The sequence below is a fragment of the Typopeltis vanoorti genome, chromosome 23 (assembly GCF_054136105.1).
Source record: "Typopeltis vanoorti isolate ZY-2024b chromosome 23, IOZ_Tvanoo_1.0, whole genome shotgun sequence".
Taxonomy (NCBI): Eukaryota; Metazoa; Arthropoda; class Arachnida; order Uropygi; family Thelyphonidae; genus Typopeltis; species Typopeltis vanoorti.
Genome location: NC_143571.1, coordinates 79,267,240 through 79,283,880, shown reverse-complemented (window position 1 = coordinate 79,283,880; position 16,641 = coordinate 79,267,240). Strand labels below are relative to the sequence as shown.

The 16,641-nt window shown below is 36.1% G+C and overlaps 1 protein-coding gene across 2 annotated transcripts in view; it reads right to left on the bottom strand.

The window, feature by feature from the left end:
• LOC150094024 (V-type proton ATPase catalytic subunit A) overlaps positions 1 to 16,641 on the bottom strand; it is a 218,379-nt gene that overhangs the window by 54,095 nt on the left and 147,643 nt on the right. For both annotated transcript variants that reach the window (XM_090413195.1, XM_090413197.1), the window contains exon 13: positions 14,066 to 14,332. In XM_090413195.1, coding sequence (XP_090269321.1) covers positions 14,066 to 14,332 — 267 coding nt within the window. The remainder of the gene's footprint in view (positions 1 to 14,065; positions 14,333 to 16,641) is intronic.

The following is a 16,641-nucleotide window of genomic DNA, read 5'->3' as shown; positions in this document are numbered from 1 at the left end:
ATTGAAAAACATCAACTCCATCTCAAAACATTTCACCTATTAAGTATAATTTTAAGTGAAGATGGCAAATTAAATATGGAAATATGCAACAGAATTAGCAAAACAGGTGGTAGGAAGTCAACTGAATAAATTTATATTGAATAGCAGAGAAAGTAGTCAAAATACTGAACTAGCAGTATACAGGACGGTGTTCAAACCAATTAAATCTAGTACCTTAAACACAGATCAACATACTGTCCTCCAATGGGACAAAGACAACCATATGTTCAATGCCACAGTCTTGCCTTTTCTCATACAAAAGAGATCCCAGTTCATCTTCCCTTCTCCTCAGTAATGCAATGCACAAATCACCAGACAAGATCAGATGAACTAACATTTACAGTCATTCCTGCCATAAGCACATTACATCAGCAGCCTCCTCAGCATCCAAGAATGCCAAGAACTTGGCATTCTCTTTCATTCAAGAACCTATTTTACACTCAACCAACTCTTCACTATACCAATTCCAAATCCATCCAAGTTTAGAATACTGTTCACATGTTTTAGGTGGTGCACCTAAAACTTCCCTTAAAATCCTTCATGTCATCCAGAGGCCACTGCAAAATACCCCTTTACTGTACAACTGCAAACACAATGTACTTGCTTCTATTCATCCTCCTCTTCCATCCACCTCTGGAACAGCCTTCCTCAAAAAGTATTCCCAAACAACTACAACCTTTCAAAAAAACCTTCTATCTTAATCTGCACCCCATACACACACACACGACACCGATGTACCTATAGGTCCCTCAACCTCTCATGTATGGGATCAATATATGTAGAAAATTTTTTACCTTGGGTATACTATATGTTGAAGATAGCAAGCAATTTTATAAACTTGATTTTAATCCTTTTTTCCCAAGTAAGCAAACAGATAAGTAAATCAAGTTTGCTCCTGAACTATGATCGGTCTGAGGCAACTCATAGTAAAGGTAGAGTGAGCTCTGATCACTTTCCCTTAGTATCTCCCCTAATGCAAAGCACATCCCCTTGCAGAGATGTACGTTGCTATGCATTAAAGGAAAGGGCCACTACCCAGACCGGTTTCGACCTTTATTGAGGTCTCGTCAGTGGGAGCCAGACCCAGAGTTGCCTCAGACCTGAACATAGTTCAGGTGCAAACTTGACTTACTTATCTGTTTGCTTACTTGGGAAAAAGGATTAAAACCAAGTTTATAAAATTGCTTGGTATCTTCAACACACACACACACACATATATATAATTGCCTACATTATATGTAATTATATGAGATAATATTACATAGAGTATGGTTTATACAAAAACCAACTTTTGAAAAAACTGGTTTTTGAATTCCAGTATTTCCAAAAAATTGATTAAACCAGTTTTCAAATTTTTACAAAAAAAAAAAAATATATATATATATATATATATATATATACACACACACACACACACACACACACATATATATATATATAATTAAAACAGTGAAAAAATATTTATACTTATTTTAAAATTTTTCAGTTTATTTAATATTTATGGAACTAAAAAAAAATAAAATAAAATATACTCCATACAAAACCAAATAAAACGAAATATCAATTTTTATTTCATTTAGTATTGTTCTTCAGGAAATATGATTTCAAAAAGCATAAAATGTCCACTGAACGATTACTTAATGTTGTTCTTTTTCTAGATACAAAATTTCCTAAAATAGAAAATACTCTCCCACTGGCTACTGAACTTGGTTTTATCGTTTTCAGGGCATCAAATAATAAATCTAAATTCTTTGTTCTTTTATTGGTTGCCTCAAATATGACAATTCGGCCTTCAGTGTCTTCTGATTGATATTATTTCTTCAGGTTCCTCAAGAAACCTATGAATTGCTTTTTCTATGGCTTCTTTTAGAGCATTGCTTTGATTAATAATTTCTCCATCTCCAATATATATTCATCATCGGAATCTGTTTCCATACAAGAATTTGGATATATTCTAGACAATATTTTTCCAGATAACTTAATAATATTGCGTTTTGAAGCTAGTGGAAATACCCTCAATTTCTTTATTGAAATGTTTTGTGGATTTTGCAAATATAGCAAAAGGGTTACTGTCTTCTTTCTTGAATTCTTACTTCTAAAGCATCTAATAATTTGGAACTAATTTCACTCTTTAAATTTTTTAGTTCATTTAACAGAAGTTCAAATATGCCTTCACTTGTTAATAAATTGGCATCTCGCTGCCAATTAAGGCCTCAGCTGCTAGATATACTGGTCCCAACACTTTAAAAAACTCCACGATTTTAGGATACTGAGCTTCATTTCACATGAGAATCACCAATATCATTCAAAACTAAAACAACACATTCTTTCAATGTTATAAATCTTTCAATCATGACCTCTAAACTATTCCATCTCATTTGACAGTCAAGAATCAGACTTAATTCCATTCCTTTTTTTTTTATGTTTTACATAATTCTGAAGGATGCTATCTCTTATGGGAGATTTTCTAAAAAAAATTTTTCGTTGCAAATTTTTCTAATTTGGGAAATTGATTGATTGTAATTGTCAGACAACATAGGGAATAAAGAGTCATTATCTAGATCAAGAGAATTAAAAAAATCAGCATAGTTATCTTCACACTCTAAGTCATCTTCTGATTCCATGGCTGCCACATAGAATAGCATAATAGAATGCATTTGTGGATTTGCATGTCAAACATTCGCCTGACTCATGAAGATGAGTTTTACTACAATATGCTTGTTCCCCTAGGTGATTTCAAGTCAAAATGTTCACATTTTTAATTAAATAATTAATTTTTACATATTAATTCTAGTATCTAAAATCGGTTTTTTAAATTTAAAACCGGTTTTCAAATTTTACAAATTTATCCAAAAAAAAAAGGGTTTTAAAAACTGACAAACACAATCTATATTTAAGTTGTAAGTCTGCAATTAAAATTAAAGTACACCAAGATAGAATGTAAGACAGAATGTAAAATCTATCTCCACTCCTATTTCATCATCTATATCACATTATGAAAGAAAGTGGTAGTAAATGGTGCACCTAAAACTATCAGAATCAGAAATATCAAAATTGGCTCTTTGCTTTATGCAAATAATATACTCCTAATTATATCCAGTAGAAGTCTCCAGAATTCTTTAAATAAATTGAATAATAGTAGTAATGAATTTGGCGTGGAAATTAGCAATAAAAAAAGACCTAAAACTATGAAACTAAGCTGGAATATACTTGAACTGCATTCTCAATGGAGACCCTACAGAACAAGTAAAATATTTTGGATATTTAGACACAATTTTAAGTGACGATTACAAATTAAATATGGGAATAGACAACAGAATAAGTAAAGCTGGTATGGTAGAGTGCTGGTCAAATTTAAATGGACTAAGAGAGCCATCAGCCAGAACACTGAACTTGTGGTATATAAGAGTCCAAAGATATGAGAAATTGGAGAAAAATTAGCGGTCTGAACAGACAACATCACTGGCAGAATCATATTAAAAATGAAGATAAATGAAAGGATTTTGACACTGTTGGCATTCATTAATCTATGAGCAGTGCTAATTTAATGTGGTGGTCACATTTATACAGAATGAGTAGGGAAAAAGTTAGCAAAATATTTCATGCCATCTTGCCATGAAATTTTGCTATTTCATGGCAAGATGGCAGGAAAACAATTCAGAGGAAACTTAAAATCTAAGCAGATTAATGTAACCAAGAAGCACTCTAGAAGATAGAAACATACACAACAATATTGGGGTACTGACAAGGGACAGGCTAATTTGGAGAAAAATTTGTCAACAGGAAATTAGTAATAATATAAACTTAATCGTGTAGTACTGTTGTAATATACCCAGTGAGAAAGAAACTGATGATGACGATGCAAATAAATTTTTTTTCGGATTTAAGTGTTCACAAACATGTTTCTGGAAATGCATGGTAATGATTTGTGCCAATTTCTTCATACAAAAATTAATGGAAATAATGATTATTATTTATTATCCAAACAACTGCATCACTGAATTTTTGACACAGTCCTACCAAATCCTATCTCCTATGTTCTACTAGTATATCTGTCGAATAAATTCCAGGAGTACTCATTCTCAAGGCTTGCTGTCATGATTTATTCAAAGTTTTGTTAATTATGGCAGAATAACCCATAAACATTAGAATATATGTTTGGATATCTACATGCATCTTAGTACTTTAAGCTTTGAATTAAAGGCCTATATTAGTCTTAGAATATAAATTGAGGTATGTAGTATATTCAATTTTTATAAGCAGAAGAATTCTTAACTGATTTTCATATATCAAAATAGAGAGACAAGTGCTTCGGCTTATACTTTAAGCTGTACTTTCAAATTAGTCAACAGTTTTTTTTAAAAATTTGTTGAGGAAGTATAGTATGTTGCAGTGATGTTTAATACAAAATATTTTGTACTTTCACAATTTTAAATGTTAGATAAAACTCACAGGACAAATTAGTTTTCTTTGTTACACACACACACAGTAATATACTGTTTATCCAGCCTCACAGAAAGCGATATTTGTTCGTTGAAGGATAGTTAACTTGAAAGTAAGCTTCTTGTGTGGTAGGGAAGCACTACTCTTGGGGCCAATGCAGTGGCATAGCTAGAGCTTTTCCACCCGGGGCGGTTCCTGAGTTTGCCGCCCCTCTCAACACACACCAAAAATACTACAAAAAGTCAAAACGATGTATAGGGAAATAAATTGAAACACTATGTTTATTTTTGAAGTAAAACTTTAACTTCAACATTCTAAAATGTTATTTTTCTTGCTTTTCTGTTAGCAAAATCGATGATATAGCAAAGTATATTTCATAGTAACCTAGGTAATTCTTAATCTATTTTATTTAGAAAAACTCCTCTCATAACAACATTTACAGCAATTGTGAGGAAAATTCGCAGTAATATTATAATATTTGGAACCGAGTTCTCGAGACTGTATTTTAGAATTAACTGCAAAAGTTCAGAAAGGTTCAAAGCGCAGCCTGGGGCGGACGGCCCCCTCTGCACCCACTTAGCTATGCCACCAGGCCAATGCACGCTTTTCATGTTATAGTTAAATTATAACATAATTATTATTATTATACAGGTATCTCTATGGAGTAAGAAGATTCGTCATGGGAGATCCATTTATTCATGTACTAGCCACCATTCACGCAATACCTATCATACTTCTCCTTAAACTCTTTCACTGAGGAAGCACCCACATCTTGTGCCATTCCACCCCTTCACAACCCTCCAAACAAAACACTTAGTCGTAAACTAGTAAACAACCTTGCTAACCACGCTCTTATACAACTTCTACTGGTGACTCCTTGTTCTCTCTCTTCTTGTCATGTACTGAAAAAAAAAGATATTCAGTGTCAATCTTATAAAACCCCTTTAATAACTTAAATGCCTCTCTCATGTCTCCTCTTTGTCGTACATCAGCTAATTTTTGAAGCCTACAGATAGTCAATCTATTCTCATAGGGAACAGTATACAGATGTGCCCCATAATCTTCATCACTTGCCTTCTAGATCCTCTGCACAGCTTCATCACCACAGTCTGGGAGTCCAAATCTGTGCACAATAGTCCAGGTGTGGCCTTATTAAAGCCTTAATACACAATCACATCTAAGTCTCTGGCCTCATCAGTTTCCTGCAGTTCAGTACCATTAATACAGTACACAGCTTCTGTTGGGCACATAAAACTGGCAGCCATTTACCTTCGCTCAATATGCTAGTCTAAATCTCCTGCATCACCTTCATTTACCACTGCTCTTCTCAGTTTAGCATTGTATACAAATAACTGAATATTTCCTGTCAAATTATTTCCTATATCATTGATATATAAATTAAACAACACAAGACCATGTACTGAGCCCTGTGGTACAGCACTGGTCACTTGCCTTTTTGAACTCCACTGCATCATGAACTACTCTTTGATATCTGTCCATGAACCATCCTCTAATCCAAATCGCCAGATTTATATCCATCCTGATTTGCTCCAATTTATGCAATAGGGTTCTATGTGGAATCTTGTCAAATACTTTCGAAAAGTCTGGCAATATCACTGAGCAGCCATTGCCCTAATACAACTCCACTGTCATTTGATTTTAAAAAGTAAGCAAATTACTTAGGCAAGACCTAATCTTCATAAAACCATGTTGTCCCTTATCACAGGAATAGGACAGGATATCACAGGATCACATATCACATGCCAGGAATGGTATCACATTCCTATCTACTCAGTCCTGAATTTTGTCTTTCAATTTCTCCAATACCTTATCCACCACTATTGAGATGCTAGGATGGATCTATAATTTGCTATTTCTGTCTTGATGTCTCCTTTATGTAATTGAATTATTTTGCCCTTTTTCCATTCCAACAGCACATTCCCCACCACTGAGGCTTAAATTAAACAGCTTGGTCAGAGGAGCTGGTAATTCCCTTGCACATTCAAATAATACATAGACCAATATGCCATCTAATCCTATGGCTGTATTTGTATTGAGGTTCCGGTATATTTTAAGCACTTGCATTTCTTCAACCTCTATTCTCCTATCAGTCAATATGACATCTGGCATTGCAATGTCACCACCTAGAGGGTACACACACACCTGCAAAATGCTCACTCGGTAATTCAACTATTTGGTTTAGTTCTGTTACCTATCCACCATCTGCAATTTTTAAAGTCATCCTTCCATTTACTTGCCACATAGAGAAAGAGCTCCTCCTTTTTCTTTATAATCCCTCCACAACTTTTTGTGAGCAACTCTTGCTTAATGAAACAATTCATCCAGTTAACTCCTACCTGATTTGTCCTTCTGACTCTAGATAAACATTCAGATACTGCTTGCTTCAAATACTGCTTGACCACCATCACCATCTCTTCAAATTCTTATGCCATTGCTCTGTTGAAAGCTGTCTTCTCAAGCTTGTTATAATCACCTGCTTCGTAGTTCCATATATAACCCTTCTTGATAGAAAATTCTGCATGTCTGGCAGTATCTCACATCAAGACTACATGATCCCTTTCTCCAAGTGGAGGCAGTGTAGGTAGATTGGTTACTGTTCTCCGATGCAATGATCAGATCAACACCCTTGAACCTCGTGTCCCATACGTTACATTTTGCCTCAGGTAATTATCTCTCACCAGATGTATAAATTCCATTTCCTTCCTTTTCTGTGACCATCCCTCCTCCTAATCTATGACTCCCAAGTTGAAATCCTCCATAATTACTCAACCTGCACTTATGTTAATTTGCAAGTGCATGTTATGTACATTCACCCATATATTCCCTAGATTAACAGCAGCCAATTACATATTTAGTCCTGTTGGCCTCTATTTCACACCACATAAATTCAAATAAACTGCTCTCTGAATCAGTGTCCCCTAATGTATTTCTACTCACTGTTTTTGGCTTTAATTACTCTGCTATGATTAGCAACCCCCCCCCATCCTGTTCCTTTTGACCTCTCTGAAGACATTATATCCCTTGCATTCTATTCCTATGATCATATCATCCTTAGTCAATGTCTCACTAATCCCTATAATGTTTCTTAGCCCACTAAAGTTAACCTAGGGTGCTATATTTTGCATCATGTGATCGCTCTATCACTTACTGTTACCTCTAGGTTCCCTGCATCCTTCCAAATATTCTAGGTTCCCTGACTTTGTACTTCCAACATTTCCTCGAACAACACTTTCTCAATATGCCTCACACCAGATCCATTTAAATGCAAGCCATCCAACCTACATAACCAGTTCCTTAAATCAAACTAACTCCACAAATCCACACCATTCCTCCTGCACAGTTTGCACACTAACTCATTTGCAATCATAGCTCTCTGTCTCAGCTCGTCTTTATCATACTATAGCAACAGACTTACAACTTTCACTTTCCCAGTCTTCTCTTGCACATGCACTAGTGTGTGCAAGAGAAAAGTGCCACTCAATCTCAGGTTTTGTTCTAAGAAGAACTCTGCCTACATGCAGCATCTTTTCCATTACTATCTGGTCATTCTCTTCATTTTCATCATCATCATCATCATCAAATTCCTGATATATACCCTTAATGGGTGTACAGGATATGATAGTACTACATGAAAAATGTACACCATTACTAAGTTCCTATTTACAATTTTCCTCCAAATCAGTCTGTTACCTGTCAAGACTCCAATATTATCAGGTCTTATATTTCTGTCTTCTAAGGCACTTTTTACTGTATCAATCCACCTACATCTTGGTCTTCCTCTGGGTCTATTTTCTGCCAAACTGGAAGAAAACACTTGTTTTGCTAATCTTTCCTCTCCCATTCTACTTAAGTGACCATACTAAATGAGATTAGCTCTGCTAATGCATTCCTGGATGCCGACAATATTGAATTCTTTCCTAATATCCTCATTTTTAATATGATATTGCCATTGATGCCATCTGTTCATGCTCCTAATCTTTCTCAGGATTCTCATATCTGCAGTCTCTAGTTTTTGGTCAAGTGTTTAACTTCTAACCCAGCTCTCAGATCCATAAGTTAAAATTGGTTTGAACACTGTCTTGTATACAGCTAATTTAGTGTTTTGGATAATTTCTCTCTTATTCCATAAAAATTTACTCAGTTGACTTCCTACCATAACAGTTTAGTTCATTCTGTTGTCTATTTCCATATTTAATTTACCATCTTCGCTAAAAAAACGTCCAAGTAGCTGCAATGTTTTACTTGTTCTATAGGTTCTCCATTCACAATGTTTCTGCCTATTTTCATTGTCTTGTTATTGCTGATCTTAATACCAAATCTACTACAACAGTTATTCAATTTAGTCAGGGAATCTTGTAGACTTGTAGTGGATTTATTTAGAAGTATAACATTATCCACATAAAGCAAACAGCTGAGATTATCACCTCCAAATTTGATATCAGGTTTAATACCACTTTCCTTCATAATGTACATCCTTGTCTGACACCAGATTTAATATTAAGTCATCTTCCTCTATTTCCTTCAATTCTAACTGCTGACTTACAACTCAAATAAAGACTAAGTATTGCTTGATATAATGCCCCATTAACAGCATATAACTGTAGCATTTGGAATAGCTTATCTCTTGGCACCTTGTCATATGCCTTTTCCAGATCTACAAAACTTAAATACAGATCTTTTATATATTGCCATGATTTTTCAACTATCTGTCGTAAAGTGAAAATCTGATCTTGAGAGCCTCTATTTGGCCTGAATCCAGCTTGTTCTTACCAAGCTTCTCTTCCACAATCCTTCTCAACCGTTTCTCAAGTATACCTGCATATATCTTACCAGGAACATTCAGTAATGAAATGCATCTGTAATTCTCACATTCAGTTTTATTTCCCTTTTTATATATGAGTACTACGAAAGTTCTACTCCAATCATCTGGAATTCGTCCCTCTGTTCAGGCCTTCTGAACTATGTAGTGCAGCCACTGTACGACGTTTATACCTCCATACTTGAGCATTTCTGGTCGAATATCATCTATTCCTGCAGTTTCTAGAAGGAATACAGATTCCCTGAGGTGTAGCGATATCTGAGAAGACTTTTATAATAGCAGCTTGCATCAGTTGATATTGCTTTTCAATTTTTGGATTTTTCAATGGTAGGCATGCGAGTGTTTTCCACTTTAGCGTCTGGGTCAGGAGGTCCCCTATGATTCTTATTCCTGCCCAGTTCCATGTAGGGAAAAGGAAGGGATGGCCAGTTATGAGACTTGTTATATTTCTGTTTGAAAACAGTGGTTCTGTTAGTACAGCGGACTCTGTTGATCCTGTCAGTGTGTGATGAAGTTCTGTATTTTTCGCCATCTTTGTAAAAATGTGGTAGTTCAGGGATGATGGCACAGAACTGCCCATTCAGAGGATTGTGGAAAGTGTAAGTCCTCTGGTGGATGATTTCATGATGTACTCGAAGGTGGTTACATATGCATGATTGGACTGAAGTGCACTATGAAGTTCTGATTCTTCTATCCTTGCATGAAGATGAAGTTCTTCTTTCCTTGCAGATAATTTCATATTTTTTTCTCAGCTGAATCAACGTTTTTGTCAGATTTTTCCACTGGCTCTTAAAGTTCCTCATTTTCAAATTTTCTCCAATTATACATTTTAGTGCATAGTTCATCTCTAAAAAAGAGGCTTAACTTTTATTCTTTTTAAACCATATTTCATATACATATTTCAACATGCTACTCATTCTATCTTTGCTTAAATGATGTTTGCTTCTTATTTCAAATTTTGTGTATATTCTCATAACGTCTCCCCTCCCTGCCAATCCAGCCTTAATGTTACTGCTATCAATGACTATACAGTATTAAGACTTATTTCTTGTGTGTGTCCTCTCCATATGATCAACCAAGAGCTTATGAACAATTAGAAATAATTTAAAAAATAACATCAGTCTTTTCTGTATAACTGCATAACAGTTGTCACCTTTGTTAGTCCTTACTGTTGTAAGGACTAACAAAGGTGACAGTATATTTAGAAATACTGTGCAATTGGGATGAAATGCTGTGTTACTAAGTAAATAAATGTTATCAACTTATTCCATGTTCTGCCTTATAAACTTTAATCAAATATATCATTATCATCAAATTCCTGCCATATACCCTCAAGGGGTGTACAGGATATGATAGTACTACATGAAAAATTTACATCATTACTAACTTCGTATCTACAATTTTCCTCCACATCAGTATGTTACTTGTGAAGACACAAATATTATCACAGTATATATATTTTTGTTGTCAAAGGCACTTTGTACCGTATCAATCCACCTATATCTTGGTCTTCCTCTGGGTCATTTCCCTGCCAAACTGGCAGAGAACACTTGTTTTGCCAATCTTTCCTCGCCCATTCTGTTTAAATGACCATACCACCTGAGATTAGCTCTGCTAACGCATTCCTGGATGCTGACAATGTCAAGTTCTTTCCTAATATCCTCGTTTTTAATACGATATTGCCATTGATGCCATCTGTGCACGCCTATAATCTTTCTCAGGACTCTCATATCTGTGGTCTTTAGTCTTTGGTCAAGTGTTTTACTTCTGACCCAGCTCTCAGATCCATAAGTTAAAACTGGTTTGAACACTGTCTTGTATACAGCTAATTTAGTGATTTGACCAATTTCTCTATTATTCCATATGAATTTATTCAATTGATTTCCTACTATACCAGCTTTATTGATTCTGTTGTCTATTTCCATATCTAAGTTACCATCTTCAGTAAAAATCGTGCCTAAGTAGGTGAAATGTTTTACTTGTTCCACAGGTTCTCCATTCACAATGCATTGACATTTTCAACAATTCTGCCTATTTTCATTGTCTTTGTCTTTTTATTGCTGACCTTCATACCATATCTATTACAACAGCTATTCAATTTAGTCAGCGAATCTTGCAGACTTGTAGCGGATTTATTTAGAAGTATAACATCATTCTCATAAAGCAAAGAGCTGACATTAACATCTCCAATTTTGATATCATATTTAATACCACTTTCCTTCATAATGTGATCCATATAGATAATGAATAACAGGAGGAATAATGTACATCCTTGTCTCACACCAGATTTAACATTAAACCATCTTCCTGTACTTCCAGCAATTCTAACTGCTGACTTACAACTCAAATAAAGACTAAGTATTGCTTGATATAATGCCCTATTGACACCATTTAAGTGTAGAGTATTGAATAGCTTCTCTCTTGGCACCGTATCATATGCCTTTTCCAGATCGACAAAACTTAAATACAGATCTTTGTTATATTCCCATGCTTTCTCGACTAACTGGCGTAAAGTGAGGATCTGATCCTGACAGCCTCTATTTGGCCTAAATCCAGCTTGTTCTTCACCAAGCTTTTCTTTCACAATTCTTCTCAACCGTTTCTCAAGTATACTTGCATATATCTTACCAGGAACACTCAGTAGGGAAATACCTCTGTAATTCTCACATTCAGTTTTATTTCCCCTTTTATAGATGGGTACTATGAGAGCCTTATTTCAATCATCAGGAATTCGTCCCTCTGTCCAGGCCATCTGAACTATGCAGTGCAGCCACTGCAAGACTTTTATACCACCATACTTCAGCATTTCTGGTCGAATATCATCTACTCCTGCTACCTTTCCACATTTCAACCCTTTGATGGCTTTATCCACTTCAAGTATGGATATGTATTTCTGACTGTATGCCTGTTGAGTGTTTTTTACCACTCTGCTATCACTGCTTGTTTCGTTTAGGAATTTCTCAAAGTAATTACTCCATATTTCAAGGATATCCTTTTCTCACGTTTTAAATCACCTTTATCATCTCTAACTCGTTTTACAGTACTCTTTCCTCCATTTCTAAGCTTCTTCAACAACCTCCAATATATTTTGCCACCTTCTTGATATTTATTTTCTATGTTCTTGCCAAAGTCTTCCCATGACTTTTTTAGCTAGTTTTACACAGCGTTTAATCTTTCATACATTTGTCTCTGTATTGTCTAAGAGCACAAGCTGACTTATTTGACAGGAACTTTTGATATGCTTTCTTCTTTTCCTTCACTTCCTCTTTAACTTCCTTTGTCCATCATGGAGTTCTGATTTTTCTATCCTTGCAGAAAACCTCACCACATGCCTCTCTGGCTGAATCAATCAAGGTTTTCTTCAAGGCTTGCCACTGAATCTCTCAAGTTTGGTTCCTGTTCTCAAACTCTTTCATTTTTTTTTCAATAATCTTGGTGTATTTTAGTCTACAGTTCACATCTGAAAGCTGCTCAACTTTAATTTGCTTTAAAACTTTCTTACATGTTATTCTTTTCAATATGAAATTCAATTTTATCCTGCTGAACACTAAATAGTGACCGCTTCCAATTTCAAATCCTCTGTACACTCTGGTGTCCTGCACCAGGGAGAAAACTTCACCATCAATAATAACATAGTCAATGAGACTTTTCTTATTTCTTGCCTCTTCTCTCCATGTGAATTAGTGCACATTTTTATGTTGGAACATGGTGTTAGTACATAACCAGTCCATGTCCTGAGCAGAAATCCAACAAATATTTGCCATTATTATGCTGTGCTCTTTTCTCCAAATTTTCCCAAAATATTTTTGTATATCTGACAATCATTTCATGCTCTGCTATTTAGATCCCCAACAAGGACCAACTTTTCCTTTTTCATTGTGTCAGTTGCCTTTTCTAAATCCTCAAAAAATTCCCCAGCTTCTAGCTTAGTAGAACCTTCTGTGGGACCATAGGCACAAATAAGTCTCATTATTCAGTTCCCCATTCTGATATTTGCCCACATCACTCTACTTGAAACTGCCTACCATTAAAGAAGATTAGCCTCGTATTTAGTGTTGAATACAATGGCTACTCCTTCGTTTACTTAATTGTCATTGCCTGAATATAACATTTTGGATTTATTGCTCAGAAAGATCTCTCCAGTTTTTGTCTTTTTTGTTTCAGTCACCCCTATTATGTCGATCTGGTACTTATCTAATTCCTCAGCTAGCTCCATTTCTTGCCATTCAGGCTTCTTATGTTGATAGTACCGATCTTTAACTCTGGTGATGTTGAGTTGAGGTATTTTTTTAAATTTGTTCCAGTAACTGACTTTTCGCTGTTAACCCTGGTTCCCTGGTGAAAACAATGGGGGCCTTGTTTAACCGGGCGATGCCCCAGCCAGCATGAAATTTTGTCATGTTGTACCATCATTTTGTAATTTGGTTTAAGCCAATAAGAATTACAATTTGGTCGGCTAAATCCCAAATTGCCAGTCCATCCTCATTTGTTCAGCATCCAGGTAGATACCCAACAGGGTGCACCACGAGAAGATGAGGATTGGACATTAGGAGGTCAGAAGCCCTGGTCGGTTCTCCGCATTCCTTTAAAGGCTATGTGGAGGTCTCCTCTCAGTTATACAGCTTTTACCCTTAAACACCCCTCAAATATATCAAATATATATATATATATATATATAGTGCATACAGCATGGCAAAATACTGCATGTCACTTTTCTTCAGTTAAAAAGAATTAAATTCTTACCTTAAATTTCATACTACTAAGTTGATAAAGTATATTGCCCATTGCCTCTCTAATTGTGGCCCAAGTAATATGATTCTCGGATTGTGCTGTAGAGGATACTGCATGAATTGAAAGATCATAAAATGTAATCATATTTTTTAGCATGCCAACACTTTTGTAGAATGGACAGAAACGATCATATGGAGTATATCCATTCTGTTGTAGGAAGTCATCTTTTATTAGTCGTGCAACTTCAAGAGTAATTTTATCACTTTCAGCTAAGGATGCCTGAAAGAAACAAGCATATTATCTATTTAAGGAATGTGAAATGACATTGACTCATTTTCAATAAATAAAATTTAATAAGACCTGATTATTTCTAGAATATATTGGATTTCTTAAAATTCCGTGTAACGTGAAGGAAATTGATTTTTGCAGGTGCTTTTTATTATTATTACAGGCGACTCCAGGGAGTCCTTAGACTCATCGATGGAGGCCCTAAACATCATGTCCACACAACTAAACGACATTCTCACAGTATCTATCATACCTTGCCTTGAACTCACTCACTGTCATAGCACTCACAACAAACTCTGGCAGCTTATTCCACTCATTCACCACTCTAGAAGTAAAGAACCCAGCTCTAACACCCTTGCCCAGCTTCCATAGGTGTCCCCTAGTTCTCCCACCACCAGTCCTGATCTCACAAATATCCTCTGAATTAATCCTACAGAAACCACTTAGTAATTTGAATATCTCAATCATATCTCCCCTTTTCTGCCTATCAATTAATTTCTGCAACCCACAAATCTTCAACCTGTTCTCATATGGTTCATTCCATAGACCTGCTATCATCTTGGTCACTTGCCTCTGGATCCTCTCCAGCTCCTCTCCACCAAGAAGAAACCTAGGTGACCAAATCTGGGAACAGTGGTTGAGATAACGTCTTATCAAGGCTCGGTACAGAGGTACAATAACTTGCTCGTCTCTGCTCATCAAAGTATTTTTCAACAACCAAGTGAGTTGATGAGCTGATTTAGCCACTTTTGCAATGTGCCCCCTCAACTTCATCTCCCTATCCACCAACACTCCCAAGTCCCTGGCCTCATCAATCTTCTGGAGTACAGTTCCAACAATGTGGTATACTGCTGCTAATCTTTTCACCCCAAAATGCATAAAATAACGTTTTGTCACATTAAATTGACATCCATTCTCCTTAGCCCAGAACTCCAATCTATCCAAGTCGTCCTGCAAGATTTTGACATCTTCTGCATTCACTATTGCCCTCCCCAACTTTGCATCATCAGCAAACAAATGAACTGTTCATCTTAGATCCTTCCCTATATCATTAATGAACAAATTAAACAGCAGTGGTCCAAGAACAGAACCCTGTGACACACCACTAGTACATGCCATCTTTTAGACTCTACTCCGAAATAAACTACTCTCTGATATCTCTCCATCAACCACCCACCTATCCATCTCACCAACTCTATATCCATTCCCATATGTTGCAGTTTACGGATTAGAATTCCATGTGGTATCCTGTCAAATGCCTTAGCCAGGTCCAGCAGTATCACTGTAAACCCATTACCCTTATCCAGTTCAGTCATCACTGTTATAAAACTTGAGCAAGTTACTTAGGTATGATCTACCCTTCACAAAGCCATGCTGTCCCACGTACAGTATCTCATTTTCATCAATCCATTCCTGTATTTTTCCCTTCTTCCCTCCAAGACCTTGACAACGACTCCTGATATGCTGATCGGTCGGTAATTTGCAACAGTAGTCTTGGATCCTCCTTTATGCAGTGGAACTATTTTCCCCTCTTTCCACACCTTCAGGACTAAACCAGACCCGAGACTCAGCTTAAACAACATGGTCAAGGGCACTGATAATTCTTTAGCTGCTTCATGTAAGACCCGTGCCAGAATACCATCCAATCCCACAGGTGCATTCACATTAAGGTTCTGTAATAGACTATTCACCTCCACTTCATTCATCATAATTCCCATATAAACTAATGGTTCCTTCATTTTTTCAATGTTACCACCTGGATGATATACTCTTGCAAAGTGCTTGCTCAGTAATTCCACTATATCGACTGATTTAGTGACCTCCTTACCATCAGCATTCCTTAAAATCATTCTGCCATGTACAGTTTTTTTTTGCTTGTAGCATATTGAAAGAACTGTTTGGGATTCTCTTTAGCTTGCATAGTTAGTTTCCTTTCATAATCCGCTTTTGCTTTTTTTTTTTTTTTTAACATGCTCATTACCCTTCTGGCCTGCGCTTTATACCGTTCATGTGCCTGCAGGTCACCTTTCTCTTTAAATTCCCTCCACAGTTGTTTCTTTTTTTTTTGCAGCTCAAGCTTAATGGTGTTATTCATCCCTTTAACTCCTACTTGTTTTACTATTCAGACCCTAGGTATACAATCAGCCATAACCTCCTGTAAATGCTCCTTGACCACACCCTATGCTCTCTATCGAGATCCAGCCCTTGCAGTTTTACATGCCATGGCACTGATCCAAGCAATCTCCTAAGCTTGGCATACTTGCCAGCACAGTAATTTCACATATACCCTGTCTTAATCA